Raw genomic sequence first — 23,117 nt, 5'->3', positions numbered from 1 at the left:
CCAGAGCATGTTGTCTAAAGCTAGTGTAGCTGGAAACAAAGCAGGTGGCATGCGAGAGAGCGATGACAGTAGCAGTGGAGACTCACTAGCTGCCCGTGTCAAAAACCTTCTAAGAAATGGATCACCTGTGATACATACAACACAAATTCTGAAGAGTTCAGATGAAGAGGAGAAGAAAGCACGAGGTAATAAAAATGTCTCAGTTGTGTTTTATCAAGTGTTATGTTAGAATGGCAAATATTTATTTAAGGTATATGTTTAAGGGATTGCTTTGAAATGACTTTGACATGAAGGCATATGGATGTAAGGGGACCTCTGAGGTCAGCTGAGTCTGTCCCCTGATTTTAAAGGTGTTTATGTTATTTTATTAACGATAAGCCTTAATGGGACAGGGCTTAAATGATCAATGTTTTTAGTCATCTTATGTAGTATGATAGAATGGGATAGAATTGGACTTTTCCAGTTTGAATACCTTCTTTTGCGTAACAATGACTTGAGAAAGTGTTTTGTCCACATAGCTATTAGGCATGTGCTAGGTTAAGAATTTGGGAAGGGATTGTGTGAAAGAGTGTCTACCTGAGTCTGGGACTGTAAAGATGACAGAACCGGGCAATGGGTCCTGGATCCATCTTTCCAAAGAAATGTTCAAAAGAACCATTTTAAATTCTATTTCAGGTCAATCCATGAGCTCTGGTATTTGATAGTGGTCTTTGTTCCCTCAGTTGTGGTAGCTAGAAGTGCATAGCAAAGTTTTGATTTTAAGTTATAAAACTGTTATCGTACATGATATGAGAAAATGGAAAGGAAACAGCTTTCTGTTTTATGTTCTTTGTGTAGCATGGGTGAAGCTAAAACTGGCCAGCCAATCTCAGGATTCTGTGTCAGACTCGAATGAAAAGAACCAACGAAGAATCGAGGAAATAAAGGCAGAGCTGCTTCTGAGTGCCAAGAAATCTGCGCTAGTCAAGGTACAGAACAGACAAACCAGCTGCTCTGGAGAAAATACTTGAAGTGGGGGATAAATGCTACTGTCTTGCTTGTGATCTTAAAATGATGAATTAAATTCCTGCAATATTTTTGGCTAGACAGGGAGAGGTGGATGCAAACTAATGAGAGGTCTGTTTAGTGGAGATGCTTGTTTCAGCTTAGTCAGTTCCTATGTATGTTTTAGGACCAGCCATGGCACATGCTGTGGTGGGTTTTTGGTTTTTGGTTTTTCCCCAGACAGTAGTTAAATATCTTGGGGGAGGGGGGGTGGTTTGGGGGTGTGTGGGTGGTGACGCACAACTGAAGATGTTCTGAAGGAAGGTATGAAGGACAGAGATGTGGTCAGTGATGATGTGATGGGAGAACTGGTGTTATTGTGGTGAGAAAGTGCACACAGCTCATGATTCTTAATTGGCTTACTGAGTTCTGCTTTTCACAAAATATTTACATGTGTGCTGATTGTGCCTTGTAAACTTGTCCTTCTGTCGAAGGAGTTTACTGTACAATGCAGCATCATCTAGATAATAGCAGTATTTGTTGTGTTACTTCCCATGTGTTCTGAAATGTTTACAAAGGAGTGTGATATTTATTTTTAAAAGGATGCTTCAGGGAAGAAGAGTGTAAATTGTTCCTCCTTTGTGTTGACTGTATCTAAGGTAATGGACTTCAAGTGCAATGAAGAGTTCTATTGGAAAAGAAACTCCTTAACAGTAAGGATGATGAGAGGAGGATTATTGAGTGTTAATCATAGTATGTTTTAAGAAGAGCTTGGCTATGTATCAGCAAAGAATAATCTAAGTGTAGTTAATGCTGATTTGGGGCAGGGATATAGGCTAGATGAGCTTTCAGTCTCTTACAGCTCTATTTTTCTGTGAAAACTCGACATTGAATTGTTGTCATGTTTTGCATATCTCCTTTGGAACATTTCTAGTTCAGATATTAATGTATAGTATATCTGGATTGGAATCTGTCTAAGCAGGAGTATATTACCTTTGGTTTGACTTTAAATATCCATTTTCAGCATTCATCTGGTGTCCAGTCTAATTATGTCATGATTTCTAGGGGCTGTCTGTGTGTCCCAAGGTAGGGTACTACTCTTAAAGAGTATTTTGATTAAAAGAACAGACTGGAAAAATGCGGAGATGCTTGTATAACATGAGTAGTGGATGGATGATGTATCCATGCGTGCAGGATAGAGAACCCTGAGCTGGTGGAAGAGAGACTGGATAATTAGGCAGAGCTAAAGGTTGGGGCAGTTTCTGAGGAGAATGTAGTAAACTTGCATTTGAAAATATGCTCATCTGTTCTTAATCTGGTGTTTCAGCAAATGCCCTTAGCTTTAGCAATATCTCCCCCCCCCCGTTGGTAGACTGCCTGCCTCCCAGGAAAAGCAATAGGGTTTTGTTTGTTTGTTTTCATTAAAAGCCTTGCATCAGCAAGAATGAAAAATAGTGTTTTAAGAGTAGTCTGTTTTGTGTTTATAATTTCTTGGGACTAAACAGTGTTGGTAATATAGACATCACCTTCCAAAAACCATCAGACAAAACTTCTCAGTTATTCATGTATTGATGTAATTAATTAATCTTGACTGGGGAGCCTGAAAAAAAAAGTATTTTAACAGTTTTATTTATTTTTAGATATTCAGACAGTTCTTAAAGAAGAAAAACAAAACACAAATACATATTTGCTTCAATCTACTCATCAAAAACTAGAGGCCCTGAAGCTTTTTTCCTCAGCTTTTAGATTTAGTTAGATCACAGCTTTGTCCCTAACATTAACTTGTTACAGACTGGAACCAACTATTTTACCTTTATGTGATTGAGCGTCAGCTTTGAATTGTTTTATCCCAATTTTAGAGTAAGAAAAAATTGATCATAGTTTTGCAAACCAAGATTCCAAGAATTGCTTTAGGTCAACCATACTTTCTGCTTTCATCTTGAAAATATTTTTGCTTTACAGTGGCTTTAATTTGCGATAAAAAATGGTTTTGAATTTGCAGAATGAAGGTGGCTGGTTTTTTTTGTTACACTTAAGATAAATGTATTTTTCTCTCCAAGTAAAACAATATGTCACTGAAAAATACAGATTGTTGAAAACTATTTACCTGAAAAAAATGTAGTCAGTTTTGTTGCTGACAAAATAATCTACTATAAATTTAATGGAAACTGTTCTGTAAAATACCTGTTGAATTTATAGAGGAAAGCTGGCAATGCGCTGACTTAAAAAGAACAGATCAAAGATTATGGAAAGATATTTTCCTTCTACTAAACTTGAAAGGCTGAGAAAGACAAACTGTTCCTAGCACTCAAGCAAATAATTCTTTCGTCAGACCGTCATCTTTATTTAGTGCTTCTGATGCAGGCTTATGATGAGTGTTCTTTTTGGAAAGTTTAGACTCTGCCTCTCGTTTTTGTAGGTGACAACTCAAGAAATAAAATGTACCACTGTGATATATTATTGTTTCCCACAGGAAGCATGTGCAGCTTGTCTATATATATTAAAAAAAAAAAAAAAATGCAAAGAAGGAGCAAGACAGCTTGGGAGAGTTCTTCTCGGTGATCTTTTAATTCTAAAGTTCGTTCCATCTTTTGAGATAGTCAAGTATCTGTTTGATAGCTGTTTGTCACTGGTGATGTGTTAACAGACGCTCTAAAAAAGAAGCATCATAATGATTTCTCAAGTTCTAGCTGAGTAGAGTGTTTGAGGTGGTGATTGGGACATATGCACATAAATGGGCTCCAAACATGTACTCAAGTGCTCAGCTGAATAGTGGCCCAAAAAAGGGAACATTCAATATGAAAAGTTAATTTTGAAGGTATATCTCTAATAGCAAGCAATGCTCATGAATGTAACTCAGAATTGTATTTTCTTTGCTTTTTCTTCTGTAAAATTGACAAACCTTGTGTAGTGAATCTGTTTTCTGTACACTTCATTTGTGGAGTCTTCCTGTTGATTTTATAGCTCTTCCATTACACAAGGAGAGAAATATTCATGCTGTTATGCTTTTCTAATAAACACTAAAGCTTGACAGAAATGCTTAGGAATAGATGGCAAACATGGAACTTCTGACATGGAGGGTTTTTCCCTAAATTTCATACTGACTTCATTTGATACTGACTCTTCCTAAAGGTCTTAATTTGCTATTTATGGAAAGAGGAAGTACAGTGCCTTGGGATTGTTCAGGAGGAAAAGGAGACAAAGGCTGCAGACTTATTAACTGCAAATGCTTGGTAAAGGGGCCTAAAAAAAGTGACATTTGAGATTGTCCAGAGATGGGTCTTGTGAAATTTAGGATAAACTGATGGCACTCTCCTATAAACTTGTTTGTGATGAAGGGAGGCAGGGAGTTGCCAAGACATTCCTATAGATAGGTTACTGTTTGATGAATAATTCCTACATCTGTGGCCATGCTGGTGTGGCTGTAGAGATCTGGTTTTTGCCTGAGCAGGTAAGTTGGCAATGGAGTACTTACTCTTTAGGTAGGCTTGAGGAGTTTAACCCTGGAATGGGTGATACTCTTCAGTCAAAGAGTCATGAACAACATGATGTTTGTTGGGATTTTTAGGAAAAACATATGAAAAGTCAATCCTAGGCTCCAGAAATCAGCCCTGTTACTGTTCTTCCACTGAAATCATTAGGGTCTTTCCATGTAAGAAGAATTTGAAGAATAACGGGGAAAAGCCAAACACTTGTAGGTGGTCATCTGTTCCAGGAGCATTGTCTTTCAGATTTAACTACCTTCTTGTGCTGTTTGTACATGTATATTTGTTTTGCTCCTCCAGTTGAGATTGAGGGGTTTTGAGTTGCTGTTAGATGTAAATACAGTTTCGGCATATTAAACCTATGAGTTTTCCTTCTAAATTGAGGACCTTGTTACCCCACCTGTATTTTTATGGGTGCCAAACAGCTATCTCTAGACTTACCTAAGAGCATTCCCCCTTTGTATACTGTATTCTTCCACTATATGCTGTATTTTTCCACTCCTTGTACTTTCTCACTTTTTCAGGAAGTTCACTGAGTTGTAGCTATAAATTTGCACTGCCATCTCTTGTGGATCATATGCCATGCAGATCTTTTTTGGAAAGATGACACATAACAAGCACAATAAAACATGTGAAAGGCTTGGGAAGATGAGTTTATAGCAACTTCTGTGCTTGCTTTCAGTAGTAGGAGTTGCTGTGTATTGCTTCAGGCCGTTGAACTGGTACATGGTTTAGGGAAGAGATTGTCTCGGGAGCACCCCTATCCTTGCACAGGACTGCTCTGCGTCCTTGCATTCTTCTACAGTCCCTTGTTGTCCCTCTTGGCTATAGGAAATACAGGAAGCCAAATAAACTAGTTTACTTGCTTAGAATAGATAAGGCCACAGAAAAGTACTGCTTTGGAATAATAATCCAGACCTTGCTGAAATAGTTTGCTGCTAATGACATCTGGGATGTAGAAAGGATGGAAAAATCTGTTGTGGAATACCTGTTTATACTTTGTGATTTACACCAGAAATGTTTTTGACTGATTCTTATTTCCGAATTCCAACTAGTTGCTGAGGCTGTAATCATCCAGGGACCTGTGTTGCACTTTGTTAATGAAATATACTCTGCTGTTTTCACAGTTGTTCCAATCAGTAGGAAAAAATAAATGTAGCATAGATTTTTTTAAAATTTTTTTTTTAATTTATTTTTAAAAATAATCTTATCTGGCCCATCTCCAAGACAGTACATTCATCTCAGATTTGCACTCTGCATCTCAATGGAAGTATTGTAATTTTTAATGACACTTAAATTAAGGGTGTGCACATACTGATAAATTACTGAAATAATGTCCACACTTAAGAAATTCTCTCTAAAGATGCCTGGTGGCCTATAGTTTAACATACATTAACATGAGCTCTCATGATTTAGTTGTAAGGTTTGGATGCTGATGAAATTATTTGTCTTTTGTCCATTTTCAGCGTTCACTAACCATGATACTGCCTCTGACGCTGAACTGCTCTGTCAAAAAGAGTCGGGGTGAAATAATGTAAGAGGGAGCTGCTTTCTAGCATGTTGTGTGAAATGTGGTGTGGTATTTTGTCGGGAATGGGACTAACTATGATACTTGTTTTAGTTACTGCGTATCTACGTGAGGGGAATCTTGGTGTGTAGATAAATGTTCATTTCTCTAGATTTGATACAGCTACTTCCAAAGGTTAGTGTTTCAGTTGTTTTGTTGATTGCCCCTCATTGGAGCTGCAGTGTTAACAGATCGGGTGAGTAGTTGCCTTAATTTGCTTCAGGGCAAAATCTGTTGCAGTTTTTTGATCAATGCTGACAGTAATAAATACCGTGAGTGGTAACTTAAGGTTTTCCCAGTTGTACTTGCCAGGCTTTCTCTTTGTACTCTTAGAATAACAGGTTTTCTGCATGTATCTGGGAGTGTGATGTTTTATTCCCTTGTTTGTAGCGTGATCTTTAATCTAGAAGTATTTGCATTTCTTTTCTTTCAAACTACCTTCTCCTTACACCAGTCAGGTAAGTTGCTGTAAAGATCACCTGTCAGCATTCGGGAGCTTCTGCTGCAATGAGAAAAGGCTTGGAAGCAAAGGTCCTATCCATCCCTACCTCCTGATCCCTCCACATGCACAAGGAGTTGCAGAAAGTAGGGAAATGAGGATGGTGAGCCAGTCAGAGAGAGAGGATCACATTTTGTGTGTCTTGTTGATCATGGTAAATCTCTGCAGACAATGAACGTGCCTTGTTAGTATCTGCTGTTTGTAATGAGTTGAAGGAAGAGTTTGGAATATCCAAACTTCATCGAGTATTTAGACACACTTATTTCTACTTTCCTTGGCAAGTAATGAGAGCCATTTGCTGAACCCTGTACCTTTTATCTCTGTGTGGTATACTTAGTGCTTTGTGTGCAAAATGTGTGTTGAGAAATCGGGTTACATTTTGAAATGCCAGAAGAAGGTGTAGGTTCCTTAGCAAGCAGGTGCTGTAGCCCTGGGAATTTTCCAGTTAACTGCAGTGTCAGTAATCTTGCCTTATTAATAGGCAGCTGAAAGGCAACACCATCTGATGAGTATGCTCAGAGAGTAGGGTATGGATTTTTTTTGTCTGATTCTGCTGAGGGGCTATAGCATATGTTGCTTTAATTTTATTTACCTGGTATAATAAATTGTTGTCGATTGTTGCTGTTAAAACTTTTTTTTGATGGTGGAATGGGGCTTGAGGTACAGAAGATGAAGCAATGAGGGCTGGAGAGCATGCTGAAAATGGGAATGGTTAGTAAAATCAGGCAAAGAAACCAGGACAGAAGTTAATACTGAAGTAAATTATTAGTTTCAGCTTCCTAAATGCCCCCAGGCAGGTAATTTAAGACACAGCATTTTAGACTGTTGTGTAAAATACATGCCAGGGATGTCTGAATACGTGTAGTCAAATAGCGGCGTCCTAAATATAGTGGCTCTGATACTGGTGGGTGATAAAGATGTGGGACAATTTGCGTGGTCAGACAAAGGTGTAAGTGTAACTTATTTTAAAAAAGATTTTATGAGCAAAGACAACTGACAGTGAACTTCCTTGTTTTGGGGAGGATTAGTGTCTTATCTGTTGGTAGGAATACCTTCTCTTCTTTGCAGCATTGTCACCAGCTTTCCAAACAAAAAAAATAGTATTTGTGGCAAACATACCTGTTTTGATGGGAGAACAAAAATGATCTTCACCTGAGAATTGGAAAGTTTTTACAAGTTATCTTTTACCTTAAAGAGCAAATCCAAGCTCTGATTATTTTCAGTCATTTTTTAATTATTGTCAGCAGTGGGCAGTGATAATAAAAATAAAAAGATTTATTACAGCTCTTGTCTGAGAGGGAAATTGGCATACTTGTTTTAGGGGAAAAGAGAAATATCAATTATGGAAAATTGAAGCTTTTCTAATTAAGTATTTTCTCATGCTTTGTAAAGAACAGCTTTCTTTTCTTCCCCCCGTATTCCCATGTAACTGAGTTCCTTTCATTTTAGTTCTGCTTCATAAACACTAGAGTCAAACAACTCAAGTGCAGGGAAAACCTTTTATGTTGAGTTCTGTTTCATATAGTGATAGTTATGGCATAGCAAAATGTTAGATGCAGAGGTATCCCCGTAGCCCTAAAATGTCATGTAATGTAACGCTTTGATAGTGTGGAGTTTGTTTGGACTCTGTTCCAAACCCAAAGAGTTTTAGTGTGTGTCTGCTACCTGATTTCTTGGAGGTCGCCAGAACATAATGTTACATACTTGGTTAAGGTTTGAGTACTTATAACTGGAAGTAAATGTGGGTTTCTGCATTGTTTTGTTTTTCCATGGAGCTATGAAGGAATGCCTTTCATCAGTTGCAATGTTGAAGTTGACAGCCCTACTTTGAGCAAGAGGTCAGACTAGAGACTTCCGGAGGTCTCTTCCAACCTCAGTGTTTCTGTGATTTTTGTGTGGCTAATTGGCTATCTTTTTAATTAATAAAATTGTCACTGAAATCACAAAGATTTAGCAGGGTATGTTTGTCTCTCCCTAAATCCCTTTGAACTTAGATAGTGAATAAATATTCATTCAAAGTTAGTAATTTTCCCCAGTACATTATGAACAGGGTTTATGATAAATGTCCAACTGTGTATGAAGCCAACTGATAGAAAGGAAGAAAGTTTTATTCTTGTTTTCCTGTGAGTGATGTTGAGAGGTATTTACAACTTAGTCTAAGTAACAGAATACAACTTCATAGTTCACAAAACTAAAGGGCTCTATTTGAGATGTCACTGCTGCTGTTTGTTATAGCATCAAAACAATGTTAGCTAATTTGCTGGTGCTTAGAATATGACCAACTTTTAATTGGTTCCATTAACAGAAGTGTTCAAGAGAAAGTGTGTGCTTATTCACAATGACAGACTCTTGATTATTGACAGCACTAGTTATTCTTTGAATTTGCCAATCCAGATTTTGGCGAGGGCAGGAAGTTGTCCACATAACTTACGTGAATTCTCCTGTATTTTTCAGGATCCACGGGTATGTGTTTTGGAAGCTGCTTCTGAGTATAGCCATAATCAGGAACAGGACATAGAGCGTTTAAAAGCTCCAAGTGACAAAAGATTTCAAACTGACAAACAAACACAAGCCATCAGGACTAAGGACCTTTTAGAGTCGAGCTTACGACAAGCTGTGCCATTATATAAAGCTGATCCTTCCGATTGTTGCCTGCTGAAGGATATGCAGTTTAAATCTTTGAGTACTGTTCAAACACCTACCTACAACCAACATCAAACAGTTGCAACTAGTCATTCTGATGCTGCTGTTGAACTTTATCCACCATTGCAGAAGGAATGGGACAAGTGTGTAGTGAGGTCTGCAGCTGCTTCCAATATGCAAAGAGAAATCCATTTACCAGCTCAGAAGAAGCTGTCTGTGGAAAAGTGTTCTGAAGAAATGGCTAAGCAAATTACTTCTATCACCTTTTCATCCCGAAAACGTTTGCAGTCACCATTGACTTCCATGGCACTCAGCAGTAGTCTTACTAGAGATGGTCTTGATGGGATAATGCCTTTGGAGGTTGACTCTGCTAGCACTGAGGAACAGAGCCATGGCAAACAACACCGGGGAGGATCTAAGACTTGTCCTCCTTCAAGTCCAATGCTTGCTGGCTCAGTGTCTAATGAGATTGCTTTTACTGCTGAGAAAGACAGGTTTCATCATGTCTCTGCTGACAGTAACAGAGTTGGAGCTTATCAAGAAACAGACTGTTTGTCAGATCAGTATTCTGTAAGCATCCATGCTGATAAAAGACAGACCCTTCGCACAAAAAATTCTGATGTTCTGCCTGAACATGTGACTGAATTGGGCAGGCATAGTGCCAGACTCATGGAGCTTGATTGTGATACAAGATTCAGTCAAGAAATGAATAGGTTTAACGAACCCCATTCTATAAGTGCTTACCAGCAGGAGAAAAACAGCCCACCTGGACACATCCAGTTGTGTGAGAGCTTAGAAGGTTCAGATCCAGCCGTACAAGCTGATTTGCTGAAGGGCCATATTAAGTTATTGGAAGAAGAGAAGAGAAGTTCTTCTGATGAAGTACCTCTCATTCAGAAAGAGGTTGCGAGAGAGCAAATCGGTATGTCTCGCCATTCATCTATGGATGAGATTTTATCCACCACTTCTGTATCTCCTTCATCACCAGTTAAGAAAGTACTGTCTTGTGTCCACGTAACTCTTTCCTCAAAGTGTAATAACTCAGAGCTGCATAGTGATGTGAATACTGAAAAAGAGATGAGATCATGGGATAAACCTGAAGTTAATACTCAACCAGTGTCTTTAAAAACTCCAGAAACTATAATAGAAGCTGTTTCTAAATTATCAGCTGCTGACCCTATTCCAGAAAATCAAAGATCTTCATCTTTCCCAATGCCAGTGTCTTCAGCAGATCCCTGCCTAGTGGTTTCCTCTGTTACAAGTGCAGCAGGGCAAGAGCTGCCTCTGCAAAGCAGTGAGAGACCACAAGTCACTGTTCTGGCTTCAGGGGGATGTAGTCTGAAGAATATCTTCAACTCTGTAGTTCCTGCAAAAACTGGGAAAAGTACTTCTGATGCTACCACTCAGATAACAACAGAAAGTCCTGAAAAAACAACCTTTTCAGCAGAAATTTATGTTAATTCACAAGACAGTGAAAATGCTGTCTACCAGTCGTCTCTCCAGAAAGCACATGATCTTCCCAACAATACAACTTCATCTCTTAACAACATTTCCTCTTTCCCAAGGCAGGGTGGTGAGCAAATTAGTGTCTTGTATGTATATGTAAACTTTCATCTATTCAAGTTCAAGATATTTATAGGTATTAAAAAACAAAACCCCAGCTTTTCTGTGGAAGTAACATTCTTGAGATAATTTTGATATTTAAAGTTGCTCATATGGGAAAAAACCCAACCCTTAAACTTGGGCTTTGCAGTCTTGTGGGTAGGGAGTTGTATCAATACAGTTGTGATTCAGTTCAGGGTTATCTAGAACTGAATTTGCTGTGTCCAAGTCTGGTTCAAGAAATTTTTCTGACATTTGTTTTTAGATAATTTGACTTAGTTTACTGCTTAGTTTATCAAGAGATATATCTGATTACTGATTTACTCTCTAGTCAAGGTAGTACAAAAACTGAGAGGAAAATATGCACATTGCTATTTTCAATAGAATGAAATAGAAAAATGTGCAGGGCTTTTAAAAATCTGTTGACAGAAGAATGTGGATGTTGCACAGTGGTTTCCCACAGTGGTGTGTTACACTACTGATGTGTGTAGACTTGTGTAGTTTTCGTGATTTTTCCTGGGCTCCAGGCTTTGTATCTCTATTCTCAAGGTGTTTAAAATAGTATGAGTTGAGAGAGCAGATTCGTTCATTGTATCAGAGTGCAAAAAATATTTCGGCTAGCTGATCGCCTCTTCTCTTTGCTATTGGAAGTCAGTGAATGTTCTGGTCCAAACATTTGCTGGAACTCTGTTATGACAGGACGCTGCTTTTATTGACTTGAGGGACAGATATCCGTGCTCATTTAAAATTATTTCATTAAACATGGATCAACTGGGGACTATGTGGGTATGTGAGGGTGTTTTTGTTTTTTTTTTTTTTTTCTTAAGTTAGTGTTTGTCACCCTAGTCACAAATTTAGTATTGAATAGGTAAGTAAGCTATTTTTTCTAGCTAAGCGACAGTCAACCTTCTAACCACTGGGTGGGTATTAAAGAATTAAATTAATTAAATAATTAATAATTGCAATTTATTTTCCTAAAGAATAGGGTATGTCTCCAAATTTACTACAGTGAACATCTTCAGCAGTCTTCTTGGGTCCTGATTTGTTACTTTTATCTTCAGTTGCATTAAAGAATTAAAGCCTGACTTCTGTTAATTGCTTTGCCTTCTACCCCCCACAGATCAGCCCTTATTGCTGCCATATAAACCTTCTGGAAGTACTGGGATGTATTATGTTCCTTATCTAAAGGCAGGATCTAAAATTTCTCCAGTTGGGTCAGAAACCAGTGTTGAGAGCTCTCACTCAGGTACTTGTTTATCTTGGGTCTTCCAAATGCAAAATGATGGTTGGGGTTCATGGATCAAAATATATCTATTTCATATGCAGAATTGTCTCAGTTGAGCTCAGAACTCTTCTGTCCTAGCAGTTTAGAGTAAGTGCATTGATTGTAATAGAAAAGTGTCTGTTCATGTTCACACCAAGATGAATGAGCCCTGACTGAAGGCTGTGGTTTCAATTTCTTTGATGAAAGGGATGTTAGTACTCCATTCTGGCAGTGAAAAGAAACAAGGCTCAATGTTTTACAGCTTGATAATTCTTTACTTTCCTCTGGGAATTACTATTCTGTTTGCATTCTTTCATATCTCTACCAGTTCTCCTTCTTTTTAGTTCCCTTATTTATGTACATTCTCCCCCTTTTGTTGTTAATTTGGTATGTGTGCATTCTGAAATATCTGCATAATACATCACGCATTTTAGATAATAGCTCTTAGTACTGTATTTTTTCCCCTCCATGTTAGGGGATTCCAGTGTAGAAAGCCTTTCTATAAACAATGTAATTCATAACTGTGGCTTAAAATATGTATATATTTACCTTTTCTGCACATCCTCCCATCTCCCAGTTAAAACCACTTCTCACTTACCAGGGGAAAGGATGCTCTGTGATTCATCAATTTCTTTTGCTTTGCCTGCTGTTATTTTTCAGTTCTCTCCTATACATAAAGAACGCATCACTTAAGCATTATAGGTCTTATCCGCAGGTTTTTTTCAGTCAGAGCTTTTTGATATCCAAAGTTATTTGTAGACAGAACTAACATTACAGAGATGTCCAGCTCCTGACAGATGTGACCTAGGGGAGTAGGTTGATACAACAGTCACAGTAAGTGCACAGGTTAGTTATTATAGCCACAAATTGTGCTTGTAATTGTTTATGCATCTCTGCTCATTACCGTTTTCCAGTCTGTTGTAATATGGTCAAAATGAGAAAAAAAAATGTGGTGAGAGTCTGTTGTTTTGCAGAAACTATGATGCTAGATATAAAAATTCAATATGCATATGAGGCAGTGCAAGGTTGTAGAAAATGTACAGCAGAATTAAAAAATAAATTTTGTTTTTTAAACTCCCTGCTGCTTCTTAGTTCAGAAGTAGTAGCTGAAGGAAATTGAGTTGAGTAAGTCCACTGAATATAACCAGGTGGTGTTGACAAGGATGATAAATCAGTTAGGGGCCATTTAGATTCCTAACATTAGGAGACAGCGATATGATAGTAAGAGTGCTCTGCTCCTGTTGTCTTGAATTCTTGTTTAGAGGTTATACAGACCTACTCTAGTCTTCCAGTTTTTCTCCATTGCTGTTCAGAAAATAGCTATTTACATCAGTCAGTGAAAATGTCTGGAATTTTAATGTGAGCAGGAGGGAGTCTGGACATTCCAAGTCCTGTGTCTGGCTTCGTGGTAGACTTGTCTAATGCTCATTTTCTTATATTCTTCTCTGCTTATTAGTAGATAGGTAAAATTTATCTACCTCTCAGGGAAGAACCTTGTCAAGAAAGATTATGGAAGACAATGTGGCACAATACCTACTGCTGCTGTATTAGTCACTAGAACTGCTCACTAGGGATCACAGCTGTTGGTGCATACACTGGTACTAATGCTTGGATAATACGCTTTCTTTCAGACATTGTCTTTGTTGTGAAATTTCTGTATCTATTTTTCCTGCTTCCTCTTTTTACTCATTGCTCTCTTTCTCTGCAGGGTCAAATGATGCCCTTCCTCCGAGGTTTCCAGCAAACGTGCTTGGTTTAAGGGATGATAATCCTCCAGACAGTACGGCTATCAAGCATAAGGAAGGAATCTACAGTAAGAGGCCCAAGCCCAAGCTAGCCTGGGCTGAGGAGCAAATGATACCACTGGAAGCTTCCCCAGGTAGTTAAAGTGTGTGTTTTAATTTTACATGTTGTTTTCATACACATGAAAGAAAGTAGAGCAAAAGAATTATGTTTCAGGATCCATGATTTCTGGTCTCATGATATTGCTGATAGTCTGCCTGAAGATGCTGAATTTGTCTCATTTTTCTCTTCCCCATCTTTCTGCTTCTCCTGAATGACCAAATACTTGGATGTTAATATTTGCTAGCATTCCAGTGGCCCCAGTGCTTATTGGAGCCTTTGTAAGATTTTTGGGGGGTTTGTGGGGGTTGGATTTTGGTGTTTGTGTGTTGTTTTCTGTGTTTTTTTTTTTTTTTAAGGCACTCTTAAGTTTTTGAAGTGCAAAGTCTTCTTTATGTGTAGAAAGGATGCTGTGTAGAAAATGACAGAAATTCCCTGGTAAATAAAAGCAGGTGGGATGGCTCTGTATGTTGGCTTGGGGTTGTGTTCCTGCTCACAAATACACTTATGTCTTGTGATGTCATGTTAAGTATCTCTGTAATGTTGGTGTTTAACTGAATTTTAATTTGATTTGACTGATGTCTCTTTCTTCCTCCCCTCCATTAACCTTGTTGGATGGTACTCCTGAGGGATGAAGGGCAGGGTTTACTACTATAGTAGCCTACTTTAAGGCTTTTTTTGTTGAGAATGCTGACAAAATGAAATTATGCTGTGCTAACTGATGATTTTGACACTGTATCTCATGACAGTAGCTAAAATTAGTCCTGATGGACACTCCTTTTGTACAAAACCTCATTCTGTGATTTTTGAGTGGCTGAGAAACTTCCTTGAGTCTGACCAGGGATGAGGATTTTTGTTGTGTTTGAGAATTGCATTGTGTTCCTGGACAGAAGTAACTGTAAACAAAATTGCTCAGTGGTTGCCATCTCTCCTAAATGCAGCTATTAATTCCTTGGGGAAGCTGTTGATTGCAAAGTACAGTATTTTGCAACATGTGCTATATTAAACAAAGAGCGAGCAAATTGCAAGGGATATAATTGTGGCTGTTAATGAGGGATGGGACCTGAAACACATGAACAGCGTAATGGATTCTGCGTTAGAGACTCCCTGCTCCCTTCTAGGCAGTCACATATATAGGGTTTTTGGGAGCTCATTTATTTTTCTTATTATCATGTAAACTTGTTATTTGAAGACATTTAATGAAACAGATTTTTATGGAGTACCTGAGTGTGATTATTGTTGTCCTTTTTAAGCAGTCATTTCAGTATGCCTGGGGTAAGGTCACCCCACAGAGTGGTGCTGACATATTAATAGGGATTCCTTCTGATTTTAATTCTTCACTTTAGAAGGGGTTTTCTTGGAAGGTTTTTTCTTCAGAATGGAGACATTTTGGTATTTCCAGAATATAATTTTTAATTCCAGAAGATAATTTAAAATGATTGCATAAGACGCACTGAACTTCATTATTTTATGTTCATTTTACTTTTTTTGGTAAGTGTATGTAGGACCAGCAGTTGAACTAGTGCAGCAATAAAGACAATGTTGTCTCAACCTAGTTTTTCTAATGGAAGAAGTAAATTCTCTGTGAGCATTTATAAAATGCAAGGATATGGATACAAGTGGAGTGAGATAGAAGAATGCTTTTCTTCATTCACTGCGGGTAACTCAGAAGAGGAATGTTGGGTCATGGCAGTAGAACTGAAGAAAAAGTGTGGGTATAGAAGTGAGCTCTCTGAACAAGAATCTGCAGTAACAAACAAAATACCATGTTGGAGCAGAGAACGATAGATACCTCTCTCTGAATAGCCTAGATAAAAATGAAATATAAAATTATCTAATAGTATTTTTGTCTAGCTGTGTTGGCCTAAAGACACAGGCAAGAAAAGAACTGTAAATAGAAATAATCTTTTGTTAAACCAGCCAGTACATTTGGAAATTTAAGCAAGCCTTCTGAAGAGGCAGGCATGTCTAAAATCTTCTCTGACTTCTTCAACTGTATTTTTAGATGGTCTAATAAAAGATTACCTCTACCCACAGAGCTTGTCTAGAGCTTAAAATTATGCAAGTTATGTATTTTTTAAAAAAAAAAGTTTCTCTATGTAAACTTATTTTTATTATTCGCTTGTTGGCATTCCTTCCATTTTGTTGGTGACTTTTTAAAAATACAGAAATAGCACAAATTCTGCATAGTATTCCCAAGCCTGATCTCATTTGTCGGGAGTATGTGGAGGAATCCTCTTACATGAGTATATAAACATTGACCTTGTATGGAAAGACAAATTCCTCCAATTTCAGAGTTAGTGGGACTGGGTCTGGTTAGGCTATTCTTGACTATGACATTACACTGAAGTGTCTCTGTATGGGGAAGAGATATATGAAATGTAAGGAAAACAAGTGACTAAATAAAAGTAAGGTTTATGAGGCAGTGTTAACAGTATGAATTCATGCAATCGTAACCTTCCTGAGCTTATCTTGCATCACTTTTTCCTGTGTGGAATTGGGGTTTTACATAGCTTGTGATTCTTGATGAGGTAGGTAGGTATTTTCCTCCTGGAGTAGGGAGAGACTTGATTGTGGGACTTGCCATTCTTTTGCTGAAACAGCAGCAAAGCTTGCTCAGATGAAGAAAGGAAGAGCTGGTTTCTAGTTCTGTTTTCATCAGTAGATCACAATTACAAAAACAAGACTGTTTAAAACAAAACAACAAAAATACAAACAAAAAAAAAGAACTTGGGAAGAATGTCAGAGAGCTAGAGAAAAACTAGGAGGAGTGAGATTCCTGCCATTAATGGCACTTGATATGCATTTGCTGACAGCTCCCCATTACCTAGTCACTGGTGTTAGCATTAGTAAATGGACTATTCTTTTTTTGTATTGACTTTTTTATTTATGTTAAAGCTATTACTATTCTATAAGGCATCTTTAAATGACATACTTGGCTAAAATGGCATGGAATATCTTGCAGTAAACATAAGGACTTGGGAAATCCTTCTGGCTCTAGCACCTATAATTCCTACTTTCTGCCTTCATGGATCATTATATAATTCAGTCCATTATACAAAGAACATAGCATGAAACACATTTTTACTTTTTTAAATTTGATTTTTTTTTTCCCTGCAATATATTACAAATGGCTTTAAAATTATTTTGGAATATATTCCTGCTAGCACATGCTGCTTGCATACTTAATGTATGTCTCTTGCAAATGAGTTTATAATTGGATTTCTGCATATAGTCCTTTGTAATTTCAGATAGTAGCATATTCTGGGGGGATTTCACTACTGCTTTGAACTAAAATGTGTCATCTGAGCTTGAAAGCAAAGCAGGACTAGATCTTGGTATGCTATCAGAGATGGTTGTAGGAGCTGTACAGGAAGTGGTATTGGTTGTCTTATATATAGTGCTGTTCTGAGTTAGTTGAGAGATAATGTTCAGGCATAGCCTTAGGGAACACTTGTACTCCCTGGGCATTTGTCTGGAAAGAGGCAAAATGAATTGTGGCTGCCTGCCATGAGTTTCCATAAATATAAATAAAGACTCAGTCCAAATTTTGGTCAGAGTAGTTACCTGTGGTGTAACTAGATTTCTCCTTCAGATTCCGTTGGATGTAATCTCTTGGATTCCGTGTTGCAAATTATACAAAATATTATATGTGTACTTTTAATAATGCTGAAACTTCATTTCTAAGTTTGTTGCATTTTGGGAATGGGTACACTGATCCCTGCTTTTAATCCTTTGAAACAATTGGAAAGTGTTAGGATGAAAATTATCCTGTTTAAGATTTGCTGTTTGCTACTTGCTTCCCTGTAAAGAAACAAAGAATTAAAGTGTTTTCTTCTCTTCTAGAACATGCAGATCATTCGAAGTCTGTAAAAACCACTCATTCGGTCTTCAAATCTGCACGGTTCTACCTTCATCATCCAATGCCAGTGTGTGAGAGCTACTTCCTGTCTAACAGCGAGCTGTCAGAAGATGGTTCTGGTATTGGACATGCTAGACCTTCCTCAAGTGTTGTCTTGCAGAGTCGGAAAAAAGCACATCGTCATCAGTGTGTTTTCTCTGTTCGTCATAAAAAAGATGGTGAAAATGAATTCTTTCCACTCACTGCAGAAGAAGATTACAGCAAGAATGAGGATCTAAATGTTAGCACATCTCTGGGGAATGAAACATCAGGAGAGGAGCTACTTCAACATGGCAGACGAGAAGCAGAACAAAAGGCAGCTAGAAGTTATCCTTTGCCACGTAGCCAAACAACTCGCCTAAATGAGAATGTGGAGAAAGACCGACCACCAAGACAGAGAACCCAGTCCAGTAGTAGCTTAGATGAACTCTGGATTAAGTTTTTGGAGTGCCGGAAGAGACACCAGCACCATGATTTTAGGAGTAACGGTGAGCTGTCACTTGTTGAACGCCTCGATCGATTGGCCAGGGTCCTTCAGAATCCCATTAGGCATACACTAATACCAACAAAATCTGAAAAGAAAATAAAGGGAAGAGAACAGAAGAGAATAAGACTGCCAGAGAAGAGCAGGTCTGAAAGTACCTTAAAGCCTGATGCAACCCATGTTGAAGGAAGACCATATATCACCCATGATAAAAATAACTTTGTTGAGCTTGGGAAAAATAGGTCAGGAGAAAAAATTACGAATAAAATTTCGGAGCATCAGCAGTACTTGGAAACTCCTAGTGACACTTCCTCAGAGGCAAGGCTCAGTACAGATCATGGCACCACAATCAGTTCTACCACCTCAGAATCCGATGTGGTGACCCAAACAGAGATGGAAACTGCTACTCAGACTGAGGTGAGCAGTTCCATTTCCACCATTGATACTGCCAGGCTGATCAGGGCTTTTGGACATGAAAGAGTGCGGGTGTCACCAAGACTCTCCCAGCTTTATTGTACCATCAACCACCAGAAAAGTCGCTCTGAAAAGTGGGACAAGGGAAGTGGCAAAGCAGTGGGTGTAGAATATCCAAAGGTTACTTCTGAGAGACACAGGAAAAAGAAAGAGATACAGGTATGTGGTCAGTTAGACCAAAAGACAATTTTAACTAATTGTTACAGGAACTCTTAAACTGCTGTACAGTAGCAGAGTTTGTTATTTGGAGAATAATTTAAAATTTCCCAGAGAGTGTTGTTTATATCATAGGCTTCTGTCTTTGATCTAAGTAGCTCAAACAAGTCTCTCTGCTTTTCCAGGAATAAGGACGAGCTCAAAATCTCTTAAAACATCAGTTGTGCTTTCTTTCCCTTTGTTCTTATTTGTCTTTTTTCTCTTCCTTTATTTGTCTTGGAAAGCAAGATCCTGCTGTATCTGATTTCTAGTTACCTGCAGGTTCTGTGCTTTAGCAATCCTGAAGACGGTGGTAAGTTGAGGCTGTAGATTTTGACTGCCTATTGCTACCTGAATATATCTGGGCAACAATAAATACAATTTCATAAAAATTGGAATTATTATTTGAATTTTCTTACTGTTTGTCTATTTTAAATGTTGGAATTTTGTCTTGCTTGAGTGTTGGTTGTAAGCTTTTTCAATTTTTGTATTTGGTAGTTTAGGCATATTAAAATACCAAATCTCGTCCCTAAGGATTCTAGGTGAAAAGTCTGGAGTTAAGCTGATTACTTCAGTTGACTTTGGCCATTGCCCTTTGGAGGAGAAACGAAAATTAATTTCCTGAAAGGGGGTCTTGGCATGGGTTTGGTGATTATCATAAGAAATTACAGAATTTTGGTGTTCAGTAATATTAATTAATGCTGAAAAGTATAGGAAAAAGTGAGAAATAATTTTTTTTCATATTACCAGAAGAAAGTGGTATTGTCATCATTACTAATAGATTTCATTAAAATGAGTTAGTTTTTTTTAATAGAAAGAACTCAAACTCAGTCTGTGTGTCATGTAAGCTAATGAATGCATGTCTAGGGGAGAAACAGTCTTTTTCAAGACTAAGAATGGTTTAAAAATATTTTTATTAATATTTTTATTCATAATATTTATTTAAAGGTAAAATAAAATTTGTCATAAACTTTGCAACATTAGGGCCATTAATCAGAACACTGACCATCTAACAATGAAATTAGGATCCAACATGTCTTGCATGGTTGTAGTATTTCAGAGATGATTTTATTCCATATTCCATTCATAAGACTAATCTTTCAAGGTCTGTTTGGACCTTAAAAACAGCATGTAGTCTTTTGCCTGTTAAAATCACCCATGAGGTAACTGATTGCAGGGATACTTATATGGGAATAAAGGCTCACTGTTCCCAGTGCTTGATGTTGGATTGAGCCCATATGGCTTTAGAAAGTAGTATCTTTTATCTGCTGGTGGAGTGTTCCTTTTAAAAATACATATAAAGGGATGCATGACCCACCTCAAGTAAGGAGTGAGAGAAAATTGATGGCAAAATGGCAAGCTAAATTTAAAATCCAAATTTTGGTACTGTCTGTGATGCTTGGCTGAACAGAAATCAAGATTTTTTTTGTTTGTTTGTTGCAAATATCAGTGGTTCGGAGACAGATATTCGTTTATAGGAGGAGCTCTACTCCTAGAGAGGCTACTGTATGAATCTTTCAGGCAAGTGCTGCATTTTTTAGCTTTTTTTTTTTTTTTTTTTTATGACAGCCTATTGTCAGCTCTGCTTCCAGAAAACTTGGTTACAGCTTTTTTTATTTATAGATGCTGAACCCATCCCAGAAGGTTTTTATCTATTCCAGTTTCTGTTATTTCTAAAGCACTCTTCAAGCTGCCATCTGGTAGCAGGTACAAAGCTAAAGGTTACGCTATTCAACTGCTGAAGGGCTTTGAAAGCACTGCACTGAATATTCCAGTCCAAATAGGAATATGCATGTCAATATTCAGTATTGAATAGCTGCTTATATTTATTTCTGCAGGCTGATATGCTTGTGTGTGTAAATGGGTTATCTTGGGTTTTTTTCTTTGCTTTATACTCTTCCCTTTTGCTGAGCACATATTCAAATTTGCTTCTGTTCGCTGAAAGAAGATGCATATCTACTACATCTGTCTAGTGCACTCTACTAGAGCTGTAATAGTTTTATGAAACTAAAAAAAGAGTTCTTGCCAGTATGCATGAGTAAAAATTGCCTCCTTTTAATGTTGAAATAAAATTATGTTGAGCATTGAAGTGGTGATAGCAGAGGTTCAATAAAAAGGTAATAAAAAAAGCCTCTGTTCATTTCCGTCGTGGCTAGCATTATGAGTTACTAACAGGATACTAATTGCTATGATCAAGGAAAAAAAAATCTGTTTCATAATTAAAAATTAAATTCAATGGAGTTGCAGAGATTGGTCTGTGCCGCACTGTTGGATTTGAAGCCTGGGGAAGCACTGTCAGTTAATTGCTGATAATAAAGCACTAACCTTCTCTGTATTTTATATAACCAAAAAGCTTGTGGACTGGATGCCTTACACTTACAGAGTATACTCCTTTTTAAATGGCGGTAAAGTTATAACATGTCATAAAATTTAAATTAATTTACTATAACAAAGTTGTGCTGCTTACATCCCTGCAGCTGGAACTTCTGTTTGTGTGAGTGGTGGTGATATGAAACTAGTGTTTTGCCTAAACCATGCTCTTAGCACTTGTCTTCTATTTCTTGTTTTTGTTAATTTTCTCCACCTGGAGAGTTTTGTGTAATGAGGATCACAGGGTGATAGAACTTCCTGTGTTTTGAAATGACTCTGCTCTTTCATGCCAATGGTACAGAATTGGAGTTCGTTATGAATTTACAAAGCAACGTGTTAATCTTTCAAGACAGTTTGTCCCTCCAGCAAAAGCCTTTAAAGGCTTTCGGTTTGAGAGGGTGGGAATATAGAATTCAGTCTAGATGTTTATTCTCCCTCTTTCCAAAGCAGAAATATTTCACGCTTTGCAGTTTCTCATGAAAGTATAGCCAACAAATGATCTTGCCATAGCAAAGGTTCTTTGTAAGTTTGTCTTGACAGGCCATATTGTCCCGTGAACTTTGGACAAATGAATTGGAGGATGCTCAGCACCGTACAGAATCTTATCACAGGCAAGCTCTTGCCTACAGAAATAATGTGCTTTTCTTACTATAATGGGATGCTGAAAGCGCATTGGTGCATGAGGATAAAGTCAAGGCTGGCTGTTGTGTGGCATAGCAATAAGACACACTGATCAGCCTGTGATAAACATCTAAATAATAATAGAGTCAAGGCGCACAACAAGTAAAAGAGTGACAACTATAACTTTTTTGCTGTTTAAAACCCACTTTCTGTTCATTTCTGTTAGTATTTTAGGAATTTCTATTCTCTTGTGTGTGTTTTTTTTTTTTCTAGAATGCAATCTCATCGGGATCAACTTCTGCAAGCAGCAGTTCTTGGGGGCCAAGCTCTGCTCTTAGTAACAAGCGACGGACACGGATGCTAAACAAAGGTATCCAAGCAGGTGAGTTGTTGAATTCCAGACTTGTCTTTTCTGTATTTGCTTCTGCCTTTCATCTCTTTGGAAACCTTTCTCCAGAGTCTGGTGCATGTTTCTGGTGATGGGTATGTACAAGCAGCATTCTTCAAATTCACTAAAAGCATTTGGAGAGAAAGATGTTATGTTCCAGTTGAAATAAGCCATTTCCTTTCCTTTCTTGGTCTGCTTTAGTAACCAGTGTTCTCACTTACTTATAAGTTTATTGACCTAAGCTTCTGATCCATTTCAATAGCAAAGGTGGACTAACTGTATTTTTTATATATTGTTTTCTCTGCAAGACATCTGTTACTCACAGAATGTATTTTGTAGGCATATGCTATTTCAGAAGGCAATTGCAGTGTTTCATATTCACCTTGGTAATATTTTGGATGTTACATTCTATTTAAAACATGGGCTGGTCCTGGACTGGTGCAGTTCTGCATTTGGGTTTTTCTGGTGGCAGTTATCAGTTTCTTCATTGCTTTCATTTACAGGCCAACTTAGCATCATCACATCGAGTAATGGCTTTGTTTTATTCATCAGACATACCACTTATTTATTACTGCTTTGTTTTCATGTGCAAGTGGATTGAATCAGAAGAGTATTTTCATGGCTTGCTTTCAAGATTGTATTATGACTTCTTGAATGTTAGTTGACACCTTATGCTTCATGTGTTTCTGTTAAATATTTGTAGTGCTGTGGGCAAACTCTTTTACACCTAAAACACAGTTTTGGATAGGACACACTGGGTAAACTAACAGGTCCAAAAAAACCTGCAGTTCCCTTGTC

General features: G+C 37.7%; 1 protein-coding gene across 1 annotated transcript in view; it reads left to right on the top strand.

Annotated features, from left to right (window-relative positions):
- Positions 1–927: 927 nt before the first annotated feature.
- ALMS1 (Alstrom syndrome 1) overlaps positions 928–23,117 on the top strand; it is a 36,558-nt gene continuing 14,368 nt past the window's right edge. Inside the window, exons 1-5 of the mRNA XM_010580787.1 lie at positions 928–968; positions 8,990–8,998; positions 13,753–13,923; positions 17,733–18,904; positions 22,205–22,313. Coding sequence (XP_010579089.1) covers positions 13,899–13,923; positions 17,733–18,904; positions 22,205–22,313 — 1,306 coding nt within the window. The 5' untranslated portion in view covers positions 928–968; positions 8,990–8,998; positions 13,753–13,898. The remainder of the gene's footprint in view (positions 969–8,989; positions 8,999–13,752; positions 13,924–17,732; positions 18,905–22,204; positions 22,314–23,117) is intronic.

This window comes from Haliaeetus leucocephalus, unplaced genomic scaffold (assembly GCF_000737465.1).
Source record: "Haliaeetus leucocephalus isolate CR32 unplaced genomic scaffold, Haliaeetus_leucocephalus-4.0 Scaffold741, whole genome shotgun sequence".
NCBI classification, from domain to species: Eukaryota; Metazoa; Chordata; class Aves; order Accipitriformes; family Accipitridae; genus Haliaeetus; species Haliaeetus leucocephalus.
The sequence above is the reverse complement of the archived record's forward strand: the minus strand, read 5'-3'. Positions and strand labels throughout refer to the sequence as shown.